General features: G+C 42.3%; 1 protein-coding gene across 1 annotated transcript in view; it reads right to left on the bottom strand.

Annotated features, from left to right (window-relative positions):
* Positions 1-22,069, bottom strand: part of USP40 (ubiquitin specific peptidase 40) — an 86,174-nt gene that overhangs the window by 23,860 nt on the left and 40,245 nt on the right. The window contains exons 14-20 of the mRNA XM_042780860.1: positions 21,168-21,238; positions 15,575-15,897; positions 10,940-11,063; positions 9,585-9,642; positions 3,652-3,705; positions 2,588-2,676; positions 532-618 (exon numbers count right to left, since the gene is read on the bottom strand). Coding sequence (XP_042636794.1) covers positions 532-618; positions 2,588-2,676; positions 3,652-3,705; positions 9,585-9,642; positions 10,940-11,063; positions 15,575-15,897; positions 21,168-21,238 — 806 coding nt within the window. The remainder of the gene's footprint in view (positions 1-531; positions 619-2,587; positions 2,677-3,651; positions 3,706-9,584; positions 9,643-10,939; positions 11,064-15,574; positions 15,898-21,167; positions 21,239-22,069) is intronic.

Genomic DNA, 22,069 nt, shown 5'->3' with positions numbered 1-22,069 from the left:
AAATAAATAAATAAATAAATAAAATAAAATAGGGATGGGCCAAAGTTGTACTCAAACAAAACTGCAGCCTTCAAGTCTTCCATAATGTAAGAAAACAAACAACAAAGGACTGAGTGTCTGACTTTACTGTGCTTTCTGCTGGCATGAAGGCCTTGTCTGAAGAGCAACAGAGGGGCCGGTGTGGCCTGTGGGCAAGTGCACCCATTAAGTCAGAAATACCAGAAGCTGTGCCAAAATGATGGGAAAGGTGGGAGGAGGTATATAAGGATTTCAAGTCTTTTTAGCCATTCTCGCACATTCCAAACCTCTGCAGTGAACCAGTACTACTGGTAATCAGGAAAGAAAAATACAACAGTAACCTTATTTCAAAAACTGTACTTGGTTTATGAATTTTCAAGCTTCCAAAATCATTTCTTTAGAAAGTACACAGAAATCCTTGCAGTATATTATGGAAACCCTAGCCATAGGACCTCAAAATCCCAACACAGGTTACTACCTCCCTCCACAGCCCCCAAACACAAACGTACTTACATCTCTCACTGACAGTGTTTCTTCCACGATGATCCCCATCTCGGTCCCAGGTTGGATGTCACTCCCCATAGTGAAAAACAGGAACAGCTAAGATCCAGACAGAAGTAACTGCATTTCTAATTCTGTAAGTGCACTGTTTCCTTCTAGTCAAATAACAGAAATCTCGTATCATGTAAAAACAAGACTAGGCTGAGCAATTTAATGTTACAAAGCTGCCCAGAACTGCCCAACACTTCCCAACCAGGGCCTCCCTCCTAATGAGTGTCTTTCAGACGTGACTTCTGTTCTGATCTCCACTTCTGTCTCAAACACTCCTCACAGGAACCGGTAATCACTACACACTAAGCGTTCATTGCGTCTCTCTCTCAATCTTTTAAATTTAATTTTCTGTCTAGGGATTCCATATAATTCCCAAGATCCCATAGGAAGAATATAAATTTGGTCTCTTACCAACTGGTTCCCATAAATCCCTACTGTCCTTTCCTGACTCAACCACATGTGTTTTCTCCTATCTGCTCGTCGTGTACAACATTTTGCTAGAGGTCAAGAAGAAAGCACACTGGTGGCCACCTAAAGTGTAACTATGGGTCTCTCCCCGTCCACAGCAAAGAAGGGTGAAATATGTAAAAAACACAAAGAAACTAATGGACTAATGGAACACATGAACGTCAGCTGCCACGACCCTGAGCCCAGAAGAACCAGATGGTGCCCAGCTACCACTCCCAACCACTCTGAAAGGACCATACGAGAAGATCTTGGATAAAGTGGGAGACAAAGGTAGAACCAAACTCAAGATCATAAAACAGACCAGGCTTATTGTTCTGACAGAGACTGACAGAACCCCCGAGATGATGACCCTTAGACACCTTTCAGCCTGGAACTGAATTCAGAAGCAGCAGGTTAGTGCAACGAACAAAGAAATGACGAAGATGCTGTGTTAACTAACAAGAAGCTACAATAAACTGAAAAAACAAAAATTATGGCTCAACTTTCAGCCAAATGACAACCAGGCCTACAAGGTGAACAATAACATCAGAGGCACGCACTTCTCAGAACAACCAACTAGCATGAGATCAAAAGGGCAGCGTTTGCTCAGGGATAAAGCTCAGGAGGCAGGAAGGGACAGAAAGAAGGATGAAGGGAAGTGGCGAACACAGGAGAGAAGGGGGAAGAGTGTTGTGACATTGTGGGCACTGCAATCAATGTCACAAAATGTGTACCAATTGCTGAATGGAAAACCAATTTGCTCTGTAAACTTTTACACAAACTACAATTTAAAAAATAAAACCAAAAAAAACCAAAGGCCACTGAAGGGGAAATAGTTGGGAAACATGAAGTGGATCTAGGAACCACAGGCCACCTGACAGAAGTCCAGACTACCTTGACACTGTGAGTGTCAGCAGTAAGGATATCACTGTGACTTTTGGTCTATAATAAGAATTTATTGAACAGGTAGGGCTTTTGGCAAAGGTCACCTGATAGTATTTTATACAGAAAACGAACGAAGACAAAGGGCAAGGCCGGCTGCTGTGAGGACGCTCTACAACTCAGGCAGTAACAAAGCCCAATCAAGACTGTGTTTCACTGAATCTGCAATACCAGATGCTCGACTCAGTATCTTACACACCGCTGAGAAAAGCAGTGCCAGCTGTAAGTGCAAGATGACACTGATTCTAAGATGCACCCTGATTCACAGATCTTAAGATGTGTGTGAGGCAAAAAGGTGTACCTAAGAACTTATGAAATACGGTGGCTGAAACCAGTGGCAGTGAACCTTACAGGTCCCCCTTCACCACAAAATTTTCACTGAAAAAGGCCCTTATGAATATGTTTTGACATAATATAGTTTTAGTTAATCACAAGCAACTCTATGGATGTAAAATAAAATGTATCATTTAAGGAAAAAAATTTTAAAGAAAACAAAATTACTGCAGTTGTTACGTGTTAATTATGAATGAAGATGCATTGGTTCTGGACAGGCCGAGTTTGTCCTGCCATGACACCTTCGTTTACCTGATGGATGGGCCGAGTTTCCTACCAGGCCACCTTCATTTACCTGAGTGGAAGTTGGTGCTTTTCCAAGACACAGTCCTAAGGAACTGCCCATCTTCAATTCTGCTTCCTTCACCGTGTAACTGTCAGGCACTGCAAAGAAGTTTGATAACATGATGGATACTATTAATTACTACCTCCCCAAGCAAAATAATAAGACTAGTATCAGTCTTTCTTTGAAAATTGGTAATGTTTAGAAAGAAAAACAAAATAAGCTGTACATCACACAAAAGGGTTAAACAGATTATGGTTATGTTTTTCAATTTCCATACTGCAGGATATACAATTCTTGTTATCTGTGCAACAGTGCCAAGAGATAAGAAGCAGATATCAATGCTCTAGATTCATACCTATAAGAACGACTTGTTCAAAAGAGCTATGGTTTACAGAGATCAAGGGTCAGATACTCAGAACTGAGAAAAATGTCAAGAATGATCTACTGCTTCTGCCAAGTTAAAGTTGCTACTGTGACTACCACCAACAGTTCAGTCTGTCCATGAATAAATTAAGCTAATAGCAAGATGAATTACAGATGTGAGGACCACAGGCTCCTGTTCATAACTGGAATTACAATAAAATTAGTACAACAAATAAAGCAAACTTTGAAAATAAGGCTAGAGATTATAAGGTTGTGCCTTGACTGAAAAAGGCTCTCATCCTCAGAGACAGGTGTTCATTTCAGAAAACAGGAGTATGGGTGCTTCGGGCTATGGTGTTTCTGTAATTACATGTGGAAGGTACCTGGATGACAATTAAAAAAAACTAAAAAAACCAAACTTACTGCCATTGAGTCAGATTTGACTCATAGCGACCCCTCCTTGGGTTTCCAAGGCGGTATCACTACGGATGTAGGAAGTAGATCGCCCAATCGTCCTTCTGAGGAGTGGCTGGTGGATTTGAACCGCCAGCCTTCTTGTTAGCAGTCTACGCCTTAGGTACTACATCCTATAAATCAGTTTCTAAAAGGTAATTTCAGAATATTCGATATTGGAAGTCAGTATTTAAAGCAAAAGTGTTAAGAAAGACGCTGGTGAGTGTCTCTGCTTCCGAAGACTCCTGGACACTTACCTGGAGGCAATAGCTTCCCACTCCTGTCAATAGGTCTCAGACAGCTGCTCTCAGCTACAAACAGAAGCACTAGGTTAGTGCAATGAACACAGAAACGAGGGCGATGCCTACTGTGCTGATTAACAAGAAGCTACAATAAATGAAGAAAACAAAACCCAGTGTGGGCAGTCCTCACTTTAAAGAGGCACAGGGCCCTAAAAATGGCCATGCAAAAGGAAACCAAGGACAACCGTGTTAATCCACTGGAAAAATGATGATTGTCCTGTGACCTTTATAATTTGTTAAAGCACTAAAAATTTCTCTACTACTAATTACAAGTGTAATGGAAAAAAAAACAGTAAAATTAATATTTACACTGTAATTTAAAACAGAAGGAACACTGAGAATTAAAGTGTTTCTTGGCTGAAAATAAAATTATCTCAAGTAGTGTAGGTCTAGCTTCCTTCTTGCTGTATAGTTTACAGTACAGAAGCAAGCATCTTATCTATGCCTTGGCAAATCGCCTGACTTCCTTCTGAGTGTGGGCTAGCTTCGGGCACCTTATCTGCTGCGCTTTCAGTGGGGTGCAGTATCCCGAGCCCTGATATGCGGTGCTTGCCAGTGTCACCTCCCGTGGGACTTCTTCCTTCTAATCACAATCACTTCTCTGATTTACATCAACTAGCTCGCCTTCGTTTAAGTTCCTCTGGGCCCAGACCTACGTCCCTTGAACACTGGCATTCTTGCTGTCAGCTCTGTCTTCTGCAACCCAGACAACTGTTCTCTACTGCTTTTTGTTTCGATGGCCCTTCTGTGATCACCCAGTCTTGTAAAATGTTGTGTGTGTTTATCACTGAGAGAAAAGGAAGTAACATGACTACACACTTGGCTGCCTGCGAGATGGAACAGCGAGTGACTACAGACAGACTCTGAAGTCAGCGATGTGCTTGATCACTGTCCTGATATGCACCTGTTGTTCACATCCTGACTTGTGGACTAAAGGGCTGGCAGACTTTGAGCAACTAACTCAGTCAATACTGTACAGGATACTAAAAACTGTGAAGCATGTTGTTGGGGGGTGCTTATGTAATTTAACTAAACCCTGGGAACTGAAACCCGTGCATACTGTAACTGTGTGAAGCAAAGACTACCGAGACTGAACAGATGACTTCTGTGCTCATCAATAAATGAAGGCCAGTGGGCACTAATTTTGAGGATGTGTATCAGGATTTTGTCAGAACAGATTTCTCAAGGATTTAGAGGAGGGGATCCTCTTAAGTGGTTAAAATCCCATAGGTCTTAGAAATTCCGACTTTATTAGACCTCAGCACCAGCTTTCTGAGATCCCTAAGTTCACTACCTTGTGCTACGGCAATGTGAAAGGGGCTCCAGTGGAGTAGTGCCTAAGGCATCTATCTGACCGCGAACCAGAAGGCTGTTGGTTCAAACTCACCAGCCGCTCCGCGGAAGGAAGACAGGACTATCTACTTCCGTACAGATTTACAGCCTCGGAAATCCACAAGGAGTTGCTATGAATCGGAATCGACTCACTGGTAGTGGGTTTGGTTGGTTTTTTTTTTTTTTTTGGTATTGCAATGTGAAACTAACATCTAATTCTAATGAAAATTTCTTGACAACTAAAACAGCCTAGGAAAAGAGTTACTCCTGTAAAAATATATTTTAAATCCTATCTCTTTAAAACTGTTTTACTTTCATTCAACAAATATTTATTACTTAATTGTGTGCCAGGCACTGTGCTAGCAGCCAGGATAAAGGATGAAGCAAAACCACCATGGTCTCTGCCCTCAAAGAGGCCTGTGTGATGGACGAGGCTACTGCAGGGCAAGTGCTGGAGAGAAGTTCAGGGACTCACTGAGACTGAGCGGGCAGGGATGAAAGAGAAGCAACACCTCAGTTGAGAGCAAATGAATGACCGACTCAGCGGACAGTGAAGGCAGAAAGGTCAGCGAGAGGGCAGAACTTGGAGAAGCTGGGGTAGACTGGAGCGTGTACACAGAGGGAGTCCCGGAGAGTCACTGGGAAGTGTACTGTGAGGAGGCAGAAAGGGGGATCACAAGCGTAGTGAGGCAGGGGCCAGATTATGCAGGTTCTTGTAGGCTCCCTTACGGAATGCCCCTAAATTCCATGAAAAAGCACTAAAGGCTTTTAACAAGGGTTAGGGTTAAGGTCACCAGCTACATGAAGCATGGTTCGAAGGGGAGCAAAGAGTGGCCATGGGGAGATGAGTTACAGGAGGAAAAACAATGACTCATTCATTTGAATAATCCATGTACTTTTAATCAACTTTATTGAAGTATAATTGACTTATAATGAAGTGCAGCCATTTCACTGTTACAGTTCAATGACTCTGACAAATATTTGAACATCTGGATAATCACCAGCAAACGGACATAATTTCCATCATTCCCCCAAGTTCTCTTGTGCACTTTGCAGTCAATCCCATCTTGCCCCATCAGTGATCTGCCGTCTGCAGATCTATAGCTCACATTTGTTTCTTTCTAGAATCTCATGTAAATGGAATCATACAGTATGTATTCTTTCGTGTCCAGCTTTCTTTGCTTGATATGTTTTTAAGATTCATTCATGTTTTGTGTGGGGCAGTAATGCATTGCTTCTGGTCAATAAATAGTAAATAGTATTTCATAGTATGGATACACCACAATTTTTTTACCCACTCCCCTGCTTGTGGACATTTGGGTTGTTTCCACTTTTGGGTATAAACATGTATGTACAAGTCTTTGCACAGATACGTTTTAATTTCTCTTGGATAAATATCTACGAGTGGCATTGGTAAGTGAATGTCTAAATTTGTAAGAAACAAGCAAACTTTTCCAAAATGACTTTACCATTTTATACTCCCACCAGACATATATGGCAGCTCTAGTTGCTCTACACCTTTGCTTACACTTTGTATTTGAAACATTCTACTGGTTTATAAGGAGCTCTGGTGGCATGGTGCCTAAGGCATTTGACTGCTAACCAAAAGGTTGACAGTGCAAACTCACCAGCTGCTGTGCAGCAGGAAGATGGGGTAATCTATTTCTGTAAAGATTTACTGCCTGGGAAACCCAATGGGGGTTGCTATGAGTCAGAATTGACTTGATGGCAGTGACCTTTTTTTTTTTTCAAAACTGGGTTATAGAAAGAAGGGTGTATGTCAGGGTTGTATCCTTTCACCGTATTTATTCAATCTGTATGCTGAGCAAATAATCTGAGAAGCTGGATTATATCAGGACTGAAGGATGACTCACTAACAACCTGTGATACGCAAATAACACAACCTGGCTTGCTGAAAGTGAAGGTAACTTGAAGCATTTACTTATGAAGACTAAAGACTCCAGTCTGCAGTATGGATTACACCTCAACACAAAGGAAATGAAAATCCTCACAACTGGACCTATAAGCAGCATCATGATAAATGGAGAAACGATTAAAGATGTCGATGATTTCGTTTTACCTGGAACCACAATCAGCACCCACAGAAGCAGCAGGTGGGAAATCAGACATCAGATAGCACCAGGCAAATGTGCTATAAAAGACCTTTTTAAGTGTTAAGAAGCACAGATGTCCCTTTGAAGCCTAGGGTGTGCCTAACTCAAGCCATGGTATTTTCAATCGCCTCATACGCATGTGAAAGCTGGAAAATGAGTAAGGAAGAGTTGATGAATTTGAATTGTGGCACTGATGAAGAATACTGAAAATATCATGGGATGCCAGGAAAGCAAAAAAATCTGTCCTAGAAGAAGTACACCCAGAATACTCCTTGGAAGTGAGAATGGTGAGACTTCGTCTGACCTACTTTGGTCGTGGTGCCAGAAGGGACCATTCCCTGGACAGTAGTATCATGCTTGGTAAAGAGGAGGGTCAGCGAAAAAGGGAAGACCCCCAATGAGAGGGACTGATTCAGTGGCTGCAACGATGGGCTCAGGTACAGCAAGGATTCTGAGGATGGCGCAGGCCCAGGCAGCGTTTCATCTGCTGAACACAAGACTGTGATGAGTCAGAGCCGACTCGAAGACACTAACAACAACTAGGTGACGGTGGTAGCTCATTCTGGTTTTAATTTTCATTTCCCTGATGGTTAATGAATTGGACTATCCTTCCCTGTGCTTACTGGTCAATCGCAGGTAGATGCTCTTTTGTAAAGTGTGCATTTAATCTCCCCAGTTTTTTGCCTTCTTACTAGGTCTCAAGTGTTGTTGTTGTTGTTATTTGCCCTCGAGTTGGCCCCGACTCATAGCGACCCCTCCTTGGGTTTCCGAGGCAGTATCACTACGGAAGTAGAATTGCCCAACCTTCCTTCCGAGGAGTGGCTGGTGGGTTTGAACCGCCAGCCTTCTGGTTAGCAGTTAAGTGCCTTAGGCACTATGCTATTCGAGTATTGCTTATACATTCTGGGTGCAAGTCCCCTGTCAGATACGTGCTTTGTAAACATCCCTCAATCTGTGGCTTTCCCTTTCAATTCCTTCATAATACTTTTCGAAGAGCCAAGTTTTTAACTTTGGGGTAGTCCACTAAATTAGGGTTTGTGTTCCATGGTTTGTACATAAATCGTTGCACATGGTAATGTATCGAAGATATTCTTCCAGGAATGTTAGAGCTTTAACAGCTAGGTCTATGCGCCACTTTTAGTTCATTTTTTACATGGTGTGAGTAAAGACAGAGGTCTGTTTCTGTGCACATGAGATCCAGTTGCTGGAGCACTAACTGTTGGAAATACACTCTCTCCACTGAAACACCTGCTTCTTCTACTGGAGGTCAACCGACTCACACACGCAGCACCTATTTCTGCGCAGCCAGACTCTTGTTTCACTGATTTCAGGCTTTGTGAATCACAGAATCTCTAATTCTTCTTCTCCCCCCACCCCCACCCCAAATAACCCTTTAAAATGATCTGGCAGTCTCTCAAATGGGTAAACATGGAGCTCCCACAGGACTCAAAAACCCAATCCTTTGTCTATGCAGAAGAAATGAAACCAAAGTCCACACAAAGACTCACGGGCAAATGTCCACAGCAGCACCATCCGTAAAATGCCAAAAAATGGAAACCATCTAAATGTCCGTTAACTGGTGAACAGACAGGCAAGATGTGATCTATCCACTGAATACTATAAAAGGAACTAATAACAGAACAACGTGTTGATGCGTGATACTTGTTGAACATGACTGACCCTCACAAAATGGTACAGACAGTGAAAGCAGCCAGGCACAAGACAACACAGTGAATGGTTCCCTTTACATGAAATGGCCTGAGAAAGGGAGTCCACAGAGTCAGAGAGCAGGTCAGTGGTGCCCAGGGGCTTGGGTCAGAGATCAACTGCAAATGCACATGGTGGGGGGGGTCTTTTGGGATGATGGAAATGCTCTCACACTGGGCTGTAATAGTTATACCCATACCCATTTAAAATGGGTAATAGTTATAATAGTTACAAAACTGTCCATTTACTGAAAATCACTGATTATACAATTAAAATGGGTGAATTTCATGGCATATACATTATACTTCAATTAAGCTATTAAAGAAAACCTAATATTGAGCAAATTGCAAGCTTGTAGGATGTTATATCCTGTATGATGGAATTTAGGTCAACGTAAGAACTCTAACACACACAGACACATACGTGAATGTAACGCATGTATATACATAACCCAGCCTGGGTACATGGAGGGACACACTCCAGTCAGAGACCGGCTGCATCTGGGGAGGGAGCACACAGCATGCGAAGGCACACACAGAGGCGTTCCACTTTATTTGCAATGTTTGAAACAAACACAAACACATGATGGAATGCTCACATTTGTCCATTTTGGGTGGTAGGTGCACAAGTTTTCCCTAAATTACTCTTGTACTCTTCTATATATTTTTTTAAATTTTTAAATCAAAACAAAACAAAATTAAACCAAAAAACCAAAAAGCAAATGTAAATGATTACCTAGTTCCTTCATTAATTTTAATTCCTTTATGGCTTTAATTCGAATATCAAACACCACCTAAAATAGAGAAATAGACTAATGACTGTGTATAAGTTGAAAACAATGGAAGGCGAGGGAAATGGAGAAGGGCAATGTGTGCACATACAGCTCTGAGATACTAATTACCCAACAGTTTTTTTGGCCTATTTGAAAAAAGGTGTTTTCCAGTCCTGAAATCCATCTTTTTCTTTAATAAGGTGACAAAAACAAAAGACCTCAGAACTGAACAGGTACGTTTTAACCAAACTGATGTTAATTGGAACAGAAACAACATCTACAGAAAACAAAACAATTCCAACTGATAAAACACTAATTTTTCTGTGAGAGTAAATAAAACATGGAGCAATCAATCACATTCTTTATGTGAAGAATGACAACTGAGAGCCAATAAGCATAAGTAATTAAAAACAGATACCAACCCATGGGCAATATTTAAAATTTCTATTTTTTTAATATTTCAATTATTTTATTTTAGATAGTTTTTTAGTTCAGGCCACCTTCCAGTAAGGCATAAAGCCTTGGAAATTTAGGGGTAAAACTGACATCACAGGTCATTTACTCTAGCTTCTGCTCAGAATCCCCCAATCTGCCAAGGCAGGAAGAGACTGAAGTAACGAAGGCCTATTACGCTAAAGACTCCTCCCCACTGTCAGGGAAACATGTCTCCAGAATTAGAGGATGTTGATCTTACAATATCAACAAATATGCATGCACCCTAAGAAATTACAACACTGTATCAAAGGAAAGGAGAGTCCAATAGGTTTCTTTTAACTTGTTTCAGAAAAGAAAACCAACAACAAAGCTTTACTGGGTTTACGTAAATATAAAAAGATGCCTCCCAAGAAATGTTTAAGGAAAAACAACTTAGCAAAATCTTCAACTGGAAACCTGAAGGAATTCTTTTTGAAGAGTAGTTGTCTTTGTACACAGCATGGAGTACAGTGTAGAACAATTTAAGGTAAACTAAAAAAAAAAAAAAAACCCACAACACAACACAAAAGAAGAAACAAAACATTCACATTCCTGCTTTAAAAAATACAGAAATGACCCCTGAAAACAGATATTTCTCAAAGCCAAAAGATTTGGCAAACTAATTAAATAGGTAATCTCTCCCACCTTTCGATTCCAGGCATACTCCTGGAACATGTAAAAAGTGCAGATAGGTAAATAAGGAAGAGCAAATGGGGACAGACACACACACAGACACACACACAAGTCAAGACAATGCCTCTGAATGATTACTGTTCTCTAAATAAATAATTTTAAATTAAATGGAAAAACATCTGTCGCTTAGCTATCATTATTATCTACTCACTGTGTTCCCAGTTGCTGATACTTTAACTTGCTTCTCTTCAGATGCTAATTGGCATAAATTGTTAACTTGGAACCAGTTAATCTCATTCACACTAGTGCTCCATTTCCCCTGTTTGGTCAGCAAACTGTAGGTAAAAAGACATCTTATTTATTTATTTATTTAAATTGTGATTTGAGTGAAAGTGTATAGAGCAGATTCATTGTCCATATAGCAGTTCTTACACATTTTGTTTCACGACATTGACTGCAATCCCCACAAAGTAATAGCTCTCTTCCCACTTCCTCCCTCTGGTTACCTTTTCCCTGTGTCCTTCTTGCCTACACATTCCTGCCCTCTGAGCTATCTCCCTGTACAAATACTGCCCTTCGGATCTCCCATGGTTGACTGTTTAAGGAGAGTACCTACCTGATGTAAATGTTCACCCTATATGCCTATCTATTGTTTGTCTGGAAACAACAAGAGTTAAGTTCAGTTCCCAGCCGGAAGTGTAAAAAAGGACCATAGTCTTGGAGGTCTCACCAATCTCTATCAGACCAGTAAGACTGGTCTTAAAAACACATTTTTAAAATGCATCTTCACATCACAGTTGTATGGATCATACAGGGTCAGAGAACAAATGAATACTTCTTCTTAGGTACAACTTCTGAAACTCTACCTGGACCCCTCACTGTGACAGATTCAAGGTGACCACACTTTACTGAGTTGACTTTACGAATGCTGCTTCTCCTCTTAAGGTGGTGGGCAGTATTTATGGAGCCTGTATTTGTGACTCAAATTATTTTCTGACTTACACAAATAACTTGCTGCCATTTTCCCAAAGGAAGCTGCTGTAACTGAGCAACCAGCTGTTACCTTGTGGGTTAGCGGCTGCAGACCTCCTGCACACGGCAACCACCAGTACAGCGTCAGAAGAGCACCTGTGCAACCCACACGTGTGGACTTCGTCTGGCAACAGGGCAGCAACGGACAGCTGCGCAGACTGACACTGCACAGAAGTGTCACAGCTAAGGGGGGTGTCACTCACACCACAGACACTGTATATTTATACTTTGTTTAACAGAGTTTTATGTGATGACAACAGATGGAGGAGAGTGTCTTGCTCTGAGAAAATGACACTCCTCCTCCTCACATTTTCTGACAGACGCAGTAAAGGGTGCTGGAGAGGGGTAACTTCTTTCTAATTCATACAAAGGCACAACACGAGCGAACAGAAGCCATCTTTGGGAGTGTATACCAAGCGACGTACCGTGCTGCACAAATCTGTGGCAAAACACCTCTCTAAAGTGCTCAAAAGTGAAGATGTCACCTTGAGAACTAAGGTGCACATGACCAAGGCCATGGGATTTTTAATCACCTCATATGCATGCAAAAGCGGGACAATAAACAAGGAAGCCCAAAGAAGGAAAAGAACTGATGCATACGAATTGTGATGCTGGTGAAGAATACTGAATATACCACTGACTGTAAGAAAGAACAAATCTGTCTTGGAAGAAGTACAGGCAGAATGCTCCTTAGAAGTGAAGATGGCCAGACTTTGTCTCACGTCCTTCGGACATGTCATCAGGAGGGACCTGCCTCTGCGCAAGGACATCACACTTGGAATGTGGAGGGTAAGCAAGAAAGAAGACCCTCAGTGAGCTGACTGGCCCAGTGGCTGCAGCAGAGCTCTCACATCTAGCGACGACTGGGACAGTACAGGACCGGACCACGTCTCGTTGTTGCACAAAAGATCGTTAGGCGGTGGGACTGACTTGACAGCACCTAACAACATCAGAGCCCTAAAACACATTTCTACTCCTTGTTTCAGTTATTACTCTGCTGAGACTCTACCTTAAGTTAGCAATCCTAAATACAACAAAGTTTTAAGCACAAAGATGTTGCCTTAAGACTACCTTAAAATGGTGAGAAACCAGATGAAGCTGATAATGATGCTAGTACAACACCATGTCCAAATACTTCCTAAGCACTTAAGTCTTTCAATCCTTACAACTCTATGAAGTTGGTAACAATTATTATTACCATTTTACAGAAGAAACTGAGCAGGGAGAGACGAAGCTACTTGCCCAAGGTCACTGGCTCCACCTTCAATAGGTGGGAATCCGGGCAGATGCAGTGTATGAGACACTGACTACAGAAATGTATTGTCCCAGAAAGAATTACAAAGGCAGAGAGAGAGGGAGCGACTCCGAGCTTCATTTGTGAGCTACAGGACTCCAGGTGAGGGTGTAATGCCGAAGCTCCATATGGGTAGCTAGGAGGCCCTAAAAAGTCACGGGACTCTTGTAACAAAATACCCACAGGTGAGGTAGCTGTGACTGTAACATCATCTTCATGAAAACGTCAGGAATTTTCTTTATGAGAACGTGCCTTCGGTTTCATGCTGTTGCTGGTGTTATGTGCCATCTCGCTGAGTCAGACCTAATTCATAGCGACCCCTCCTTGGGTTTCCAAGGCAGTATCACTAAGGAAGTAGGATTGCCCAACCTTCCTTCTGAGGAGTGGCTGGTGGGTTTGAACCGCCAGCCTTCTGGTTAGCAGTCAAGTGCCTTAGGCACTATGCTACCAGAGCTCCTTTCAGTTTCATAGTGGGTGCTAATCAGAATTTGGTTGATAGAATTCTGCATCTAACCCTAATCTTCACCCTCAGGCAGTCCCCAGGTTACAAGAGCTGTTCTTAACTATGTCTCTAAGCATTTGTAGGTAAATTGGAACAGATATATCCAGTTCTTATCAGCCTTATTTTGAAAGTGAAAGAAAAGGCCTGACGCCTTTTCTATGTTTTAAAAGCTGCATGTGCAGTAGGTGAAGGTGATTGTAATGAATTTGTTGCCAGTAGGGATTGTTTCAACCCACTGCCACAGAGTTAATTCCAACTCACAACGACCTTATAGAACAAAGTAGAGCTGCCCTACAGGGTTTCCAAAGCTGTAAAGCTTTATGGAAGCAGACTGCCACATCTTTCTCCCAAGGAGCAGCTGATGGGTTCAAACCTCTGACCTTCTGTTTAGTGACTGAGCACTTTAATGGCTGTGCCACCAAGGCTCCTTTAATTGTATCAAAATGATGGTAAGTTTATATAACGTTAAAGCAGAGCTTCAAAGATGGCAGCACCCCGCTCACAGACGGTGGCCAACTGCATCCCCCTGACTGTGCGCCAATAATCCAACCTTGTGCATCAGGCGCATGACGGGGGCCTCTTCCAAGTCTCCCCTTCCTGTAATTTTCCCAAATCACCCAAACTAAAAATTCTGGCCTCTTCTCGTTTTGTTCCACTGGCCATGACAGAACCTATTGGAAGTTCTGCATTAAAGGACCAACAGGAGTTGTCTGTAGGTGGACGCCTGTAACCTGGGGACTGCTTGTGTATCGGACCAGTACAACTACGGATGTGTGTGTTAGTCAGTTACCACACTGACCAAAAAATCACTTTACATTATTTTTCTCCAAGTTGCATAAGTGAGAACACTCCTGTTTATAAATCTAGAATACACTGTCTAGAAACGAATGGAACACTGAACTTGTATCATTATTAAAACGAACTGCATACAGTACTGTGTTGTCAGTGAAGGCAAACATGGGTATACAGGTGGATAGATAGATGGGTGGACAGGCTGAACAATTAGGAATGTCTATGAAATGTGGAGTGTATCCAAGAACATACATAGGGTTGGCAGACAATGGTCCTATAAGTTTATGTGAATGATCAGAATTCCCAGGTGTACAGTAGAGAGCTGACAAGGGGCAAGGTTGTGGTCACTGCTTGGTTACAGCCAGCTACCCAGAGGGATCGAGTAGTTGATCCTGCGGGCTTGGGACCATAGTCACGGGACATCAAGCTCAGTTGGCATAACATACTATACAAAACATTGTTCCACCTCCTACTTTGGCGAGTAGCGACTGGGATCTTAAAAGCTAGCAAGCTGCCATCTAGATGCAACTATGGGTCTCTGCTTGTCCAGAGCAAAGAACAATGAAGAAAACCAAAATTCACGGAAACAATTAGTCCTAGCGACTGGTACACCATCCGATCTGCAGCCTATATGACTATGAGACCAGAAGAACTAGATGGTGCCCGGCTACCACTGTCATCCACTTGGAAGGGGATCTATGTAGGAGATCCTTGATGGAGAGGGAGAAGATTGTGGAACAAAACTCAAAATCATTTGGAGGAAAGAAAAAAAAGGGAGGGGGGGACAGCAGGTTTGTTGGTCCGATAGAGCCTGGTGGAACCACTGAGACTATGGCCCCTAGCTGCCCTTCAGGTCTGGAATTGAACCCACTCCTGTGGTTTCCAGCCAAACAAAAGACAGGCATATGAGCTAAAAATTTACCTCAAGTAGATACTCTCCTTGGAGAGTACAATCATGGGAGAAAGAAGGGCTGCTTATGCACAGGGAGACAGCTCAGGGGGCAGGAGTCCATGGAGGGATGAACACTGGGAAGGGGTAACTATGGGGAGGAAGTGGGAGGGGAGCTGCTGCATTGTGGTAAACTGTGGTCAATGTCATGAGACAAAGTATATGTGAACCGCTGTATGGAAAGTGAATTTGCTCTGTAAACCTTCACCGAAATCACAATTAAAAACAAAACAAAACAAAGAAAGGAACTGCAGGGTCCTCTCTTTTCACTAGTTACCTGTGAGCATCACCATTAGCATGCTGAACCAGAACCAAGCTGCCGTTCCTGAGACCCTGCTCTCTGAGCGTCATCTTCAGGTCTCCCGGGGGAATGGTGGTCCAGCTCCCTTCACCTGTGGACTCAGCACTGCTTACTGAGATGACCCCTGCTGGGACGGCTAGGGCTGTGAGGATACTGGCTACTTCTGCATTCGCGGGCAAGACACATGGGGACTCTACCCACTGCTGACACTGTTCTCCATCACCACTTGTTGCTGGATGAAGGATATTTAAAAGCAGAGGTTCACAGTCAATACCAGTTTGAATCTGGACGCCACCAACCTACAGAACAACATGAAGACACCCATTAGAGTGGTTCCTATTTGGGAAAGTTAGCATAACAACATAGTAAATGACTACATTTATAGACAAATCTTTTTTAAGTAAAATTTTCCTAAATGTCTGCTTTGAAACCTTCCCTCATCCATGTTTTTTTTTTTTCCCCCATTTCCACAGCCATTAGCTAGTCTGGCTCTTTACACAGCTGGGCTACTGACAGCCCTCTGGTGTTATTTTCTGCCATACAAGCTCTCCCGCTCAAACCAGCATCACTTCCTAAAATAGCACATCTACTACATTATCATCTTGCCCAGAGCAGTCAGGGATTCTTACTGTTCACAAGATAAAACCCTCGTTTCTCAGACCACCTCTACCCCTCACCAACTTTCAAGGTACATATCAAGTCAACTTGTCCTACCAGCCAAGTGCACACACCAATCATTGCCACACATCTGATCACAGCTACGCCTTCTTCCAAAAGGCTTTGTTCAACTACTCTACCTATTCCAATGCCTTAGATTATCATTCGACATGAAACATTTCTTCATCTAAAATGATCACAGTACAGCTCTACGCTAGGAACATTAGCTATGATTATCTGTCACTGATGCCGATTTCTGTGTGGTCAATCCATCTCACTTTTAAGTTCCTGTAGAGCAGGAAGTTATCTTCTATACCTCCTATGGCACATGGTCTGACATCATTTATGTCACAGGTCCTCGAGGATGAGAGCAGACTGGAATTTCTGAGTCAGTGCTATCCACACCCCCACTAATTCTAGAAATGTCTGAGACATCCCTACCATATACAAAGCAAGTGCCAAGGATATAAAGGTGAGTAAGATAGTTTCTGCCTTCAAAACCCTCAACAAGACAAATGGATATACCATGATAAATGTGACAGCAGAGGCAACAGCCAAGTACCAAAAATGTTAGGACAAAGCTACTTGCTCTGCCTGGGGAAGTTAAGGAGTGTTTCAAAGACTGGATAACATGTCAAATAGATCTTTAAGGATGACAGTCAACAAGGTTAGAGAAAGAGGGCAGGTGTCCAGGCAAAGGTATGAAGACAAGATGCATTTCAGAAATGGCAACTCATAGGCTCTTTCCAGACCATCCTTTGGCCTCATCTCTATTTTTTGCTAATAAGCCTGCGATTTAGTTACCACTGAGTGTGTGCTGGCTTCCAAAACACAGCACATCTTCCCATGTTCCTATCCCACTTGTAATCCAAACATTTACAGAGTGCCTATTATGAGCCAGGTCCCAAGCTAAGTGTTGGATTAGAGAAGATTAAAAACACCGTGTCTGGACTTCTGGTAAGATAGAGGGATAGGCAGACAAGTGACACAGACCCCCTTCAACAAAGAAAAACCAATTGACAGAGATACAGAAGATAATCCTGGAGCCCTGAGTTTTGAAAGGAACTATACAGAAGTGGATTAGGCACCAACTAGTGGAAAAACCGGACCGAAAACAGTGAGTACAGAGATGGTTGGAGCTGCGGATTGTCAGCTACTCTGACGGGACCAACAGCCTGAATATTTCCAAGTGGTATTGGGACCTGAGAACTGACCTAAAGATCAGCTCTGGTCACCAAGGGCTGCAGGGACAACTGCCCTAGTGGCCTATAATTAGGAAGGGAAACAGCAAGGAGGGAGACAACCTGAGCTGTGGACATTCCGCTGCCTGGAGGGCACAGCCATTTTAATTGTTTACATGCAGCAGCCCTTTTGGATAGTTAAAGTGACTGAGGGTGCAGCCATTTTGAATGTTCACAAGCGGAGGTCATTTTGGATATTTAAAGTGACAGAGGGCACAGCCATTTTGAATGTTTACAAGAGGCGGCCATTTTAGATATTTAAAGTGACCAAGGGTGCAGCCATTTTGAATCTTTGTAAGTGGCAACCATCTTGGATTTTAAAGTGATAGCATTCTCATTCGGATTTCAGGGACCTAGGAATAGGATCTGTTTGCCAAGGTCAGCAGGGTCATACGAAAGGCTGACAACAGGAAAGAAGATAGGTGGTGAGTGTATAAGTACTGTCAACTAGTGAATCAAAGAGCACAGTACCCTGCTTGCATAAATAACATACTGTGGGCAAGTCACTTCAACATACAATCACCAATTAAATATAAACACAAAACGCCACAATGCCTCGGAGACAGTGGAGCATCACAGTCCACACAAAGAAGCAAGACAAAGCAGGAGAAACAAGGGACCAGGATACAGACCCAAAACACATCATTGAGGAAGATGCAGCATTGGAACTCCCTGACAAGGAATTCAAAACAATTATATTTAGGGATCTTTAATGAATTGAAAGATGAGAAAACCCTAGAACAATTTCAAACAACAATGCAAGAACAAAATGACAAAAATAAATGAAAAATTAGAAATGATACAAAATCTACACACAAAAAATGCAGAAATTTAATACTAAATTTTCAGAAATAGGTAAGACCTTGAATGGAGCAGAACTGAATCAATGGAAGACAGAATTAGGGAGACTGAAGGCAAATACCTGAACACTTCTTTGGAAAGGGATAAATCAGAAAAAAGATCAAAACAAAATGAAGAAAGCCTTAGGTTCATGTGGGATACCATCAAAGGAATAACCTATGTGTAATCGGAATTCCAGAACAAGAAAAGACAAATAAAACCACAGAGAAAATTGTCAAAGATTTGTTGGAAGAGAATTTTCCTGGTATGATGAAAGATAAGAATATATTCATTCAGGAAGTCCAACAAACCCCAAACAGGATAAACTCCTAAAGAAAATCACCCAGACATATCATCATTAAACTTACCAAAACCAAAGACAAAGAAAGAATCCTGAGAGCAGTATGGGAAAAACCAAAAGTTACCTACAAGGGGCAACCAGTAAGACTAAGCTCAGATTTCTCAGCAGAAACCATACAGGGGACAAGACAATGGGATGGTACACATAAAACACTGAAAGAAAAAAATTTCCAACCAAGAATTATGTACCCACCAAAACCGTCCCACAAATATGATGGTGAAATTACGACATTTCCAGATAAGCAGAAATTAAGGGAATTTGTTAAAATCAAACCAACCTTACAAGAGATGCTAAAGGGAGCCCTTTGGACAGAGAAGCAACAACAGCCAACAACAACTGACCATTAAAACACATGATGATATAACCCAGAAACCAACCTAGCTATGGAAGTATCCAAAGTAAAGAAGCCTGCAAGATTGTAAACAGAGAACCAGAGACATCAATTGACAAATGGGGACAACTACAAACCAAAAAGAGGGAAAAAACTGTTGTCGTTACAATTCTAGATGGTAGGGATGTCAAGACAACTACAAGATAGAATGGACTATTCTAAACTTGGGAAGAAAACTATAAATCACACGGTAACCTCAAAGAAAAATGATAAACCATCACATCAAAAAAAGAGGACCAGCATAAATATTCAGCAAATACTGAAATAAGAGCAATGAAGGAAGGGATAACACGATTCAGAAATAAAACGAGTTCAGCACAGAAAATTATATGGAACAAAGAAATCGACACCACGAAAATGCACATAAGAAAAATGACAGCAATAAATTCATATTTGCTGATAATTACATATCTAGCAAGGAACTTATCTCTAAGATTTATAGCGGAAGAGTGGATGACCAAACTACGGTACATACACATAATGGAAGCCTATGCAGCACTGAAGAATAACATAGAGTCTATAAAACACTGCATAACATGGATGAACTTGGAGGACATTATGCTGAGTGAAATAAGTCAATCATAGAAGGACAAATATATATATATTGTTGTGGAGGGTGAAGGAAAGTTTTATATATGGAGGGAAACTCTTTGTTGGTTGCCAGGGGTGGATGGGGAGGGGAGGGAACACTGCAGGGAAAAAAAATGCATTGACTCATGTCAGTTTAGTTTTGTGTATTTCACTGTACATTAATTTTATTTCAATAAAATGCATTAAGAAAAAAAAAACAAACACTGTGTCTGTCCCACGTGAGCTCAGAGTTCAAGAGGGGACAAATCAATGGGTGCATGAAATACTACACTAGAGATTTGCAGAAAGTGGTAAGGGTCTGTGCAGGGCAGGACACCTAATCTGGATTGAAGAGAAAAGGCAGCTTCACAACGGATACTAAGACTCCGTTTTTGCCAGGTGCAGTGGGGGCATAGGGAGTAGAGGGTGGGACAGAGAGCGAGGAGGAGGGAAGGGCAGTTCCAGTAGCAGGAGCAGCATGGCCTAGGGTCTATGGAGAGAGTGGCATGGCCGGTGTGCAGAGTGCAAGGAAGGAAAGAGAGGAAGTGTGCCAAGGAAGTGTGGGTCAGATCTTGAAGGACCACGGTGGGGGATTTAAATCATGGGGCAAGATAGTGACGGGATAAGATCATGCATTTTATTTTCATTTGTCCTTTTCTGAATGCTTGTTAAGAGCTTTGACAACTGCAGCAACAGTAAGCGAGGCAGTCTACTTGGGAAGGACGGCAGTCTGAACTAAGATAAAGCAGTGCAGACAGAGCCGTGCCTGACCTGGCGATTCCAGGACGGGGGAGTGCTCTTGATGCTTACTAGGATGCAGAGAAAGGTCAAAGGGTACTCCCAGGAGCAGGGCCTTGCACAATGGATGATGCCACTGTTCAAGGAGGGGGTGCAGGCTTTTCTCTGGTTGGTTATTTCTGGGAGGTGAGGTGGGGTGAGTGGAGGGTGGTGACTAACTCCCTTCTGGTAGGTCTCAATTGGAAGCCATGGAATAAGGTGGCGGACACAGCCAATAAGCAGCAGAACACGCTATTTTAGGAGAGACATCTGGCGTGAAAGCAGAGATGTGTGATTCACTCCGAGTGGTGACGAAGCCCTGGAAACGTGAGACGGCTCCAGGACAGTCCCAGCATGCTGCGCTGCTCCGCACCCACTCCCAGCACAGGAAAACCACTCTCCTCTCGCTGGTCACCTCCGTCAGTGTTCCCTCACTCAGCTCAGTACTAACTCCTTTCCGAATTCCCACAGGGACTACGCACATGGCCGGGTCACTATCTATTTACTTTATGCAGGGTCCCTTGGAGTCTGGCAGCTGAGACAGGGCCTGGCACGATGCAGGTGCTCAGCAAACACTCCTTTAACATGCAGCCAACACTGACTGGGCCCAGAAGTTACTAAACATTCTAGCAGCTTCCTAGAATCCAACCGCATTCATGTATGAAATTTCACTGCAATGACTTAAGAAAAAACTCCAAAGAAATCACTGGCAATTTCTTCACTATCTTTTACCTCCACACCGTTCCATACAAAGATGTCTTCTCCATCAGCAATTTCCATGTCCCACAGTGTCAGTTCATCCCCTGGAAAGACAAGACCATGAGTGAGACGGTGCATCACCATCATCCAAAAAAAAGAAAGAGCTCAGGTGAGTCACATGAGCATCTGAAAAAGCATTCTCATCAAGGAAACTTAAGAAAAAGTCACAATTATTATTAGTACACTGATGCTATTTTGTAGCTCTATTTGCATCTTTAGTTTTAATTTTATGAAAGCATTTTCCCAGGTTGTTGCATCATCTTTGTGAGAACAGGAATAGCAAAGAAGAGTTAACATAAAGGCCAGTACCTCAGGTCTCCAACACTGTGGACAGGAGTAAGGGTTGGGCATCACATGCTCAGAGTCCTAGCTCCACCCAGTACACGTCCTAAGATGTTACTTCAAAGTTTCTAAGCTTCAGTTTATTTTGTGAAAATTAAATGAGATAATTCACATAAAACACTTATCATAGTGTCTGGCACAAAGAAGACAGAAATACATGTTCCTGCTGCTGCTATTACTTTTACTGTAACTTAAAGAAAGTAAGTACTCTCAAACTCTTGAAGTACTTTTTGTTGGCTTGCTACAAAATCTGAAGCTGAGATATGGGCAAAAATTCACAGCATACAACTAAGGTTCAAATGATTTCAAACCCTTTTGTTAAAAATTGGTCCTGGTGCTGTTGTTAGGTGCTGTTGAACCAGTTAGGCCTCATAGCGACCCTACATACAACAGCAGACGCTGCCTGGTCCTGCCTGTGCCATTCTCACAATCACTGTCATGCTTGTGGTTGTGTGTGTGTGTGTGTGTGTGTGTGTATATATAAATAATCCAAAGCCTTTAAAAAGAAAAAAAAAAATAGGTGAAGGGGTTGT

Source organism: Orycteropus afer, unplaced genomic scaffold, assembly GCF_000298275.1.
Source record: "Orycteropus afer afer isolate SDZICR_OR568_19922 unplaced genomic scaffold, OryAfe1.0 scaffold00006, whole genome shotgun sequence".
Lineage (NCBI taxonomy): Eukaryota > Metazoa > Chordata > Mammalia > Tubulidentata > Orycteropodidae > Orycteropus > Orycteropus afer.
This window is presented reverse-complemented; position numbering and strand designations above follow the sequence as displayed.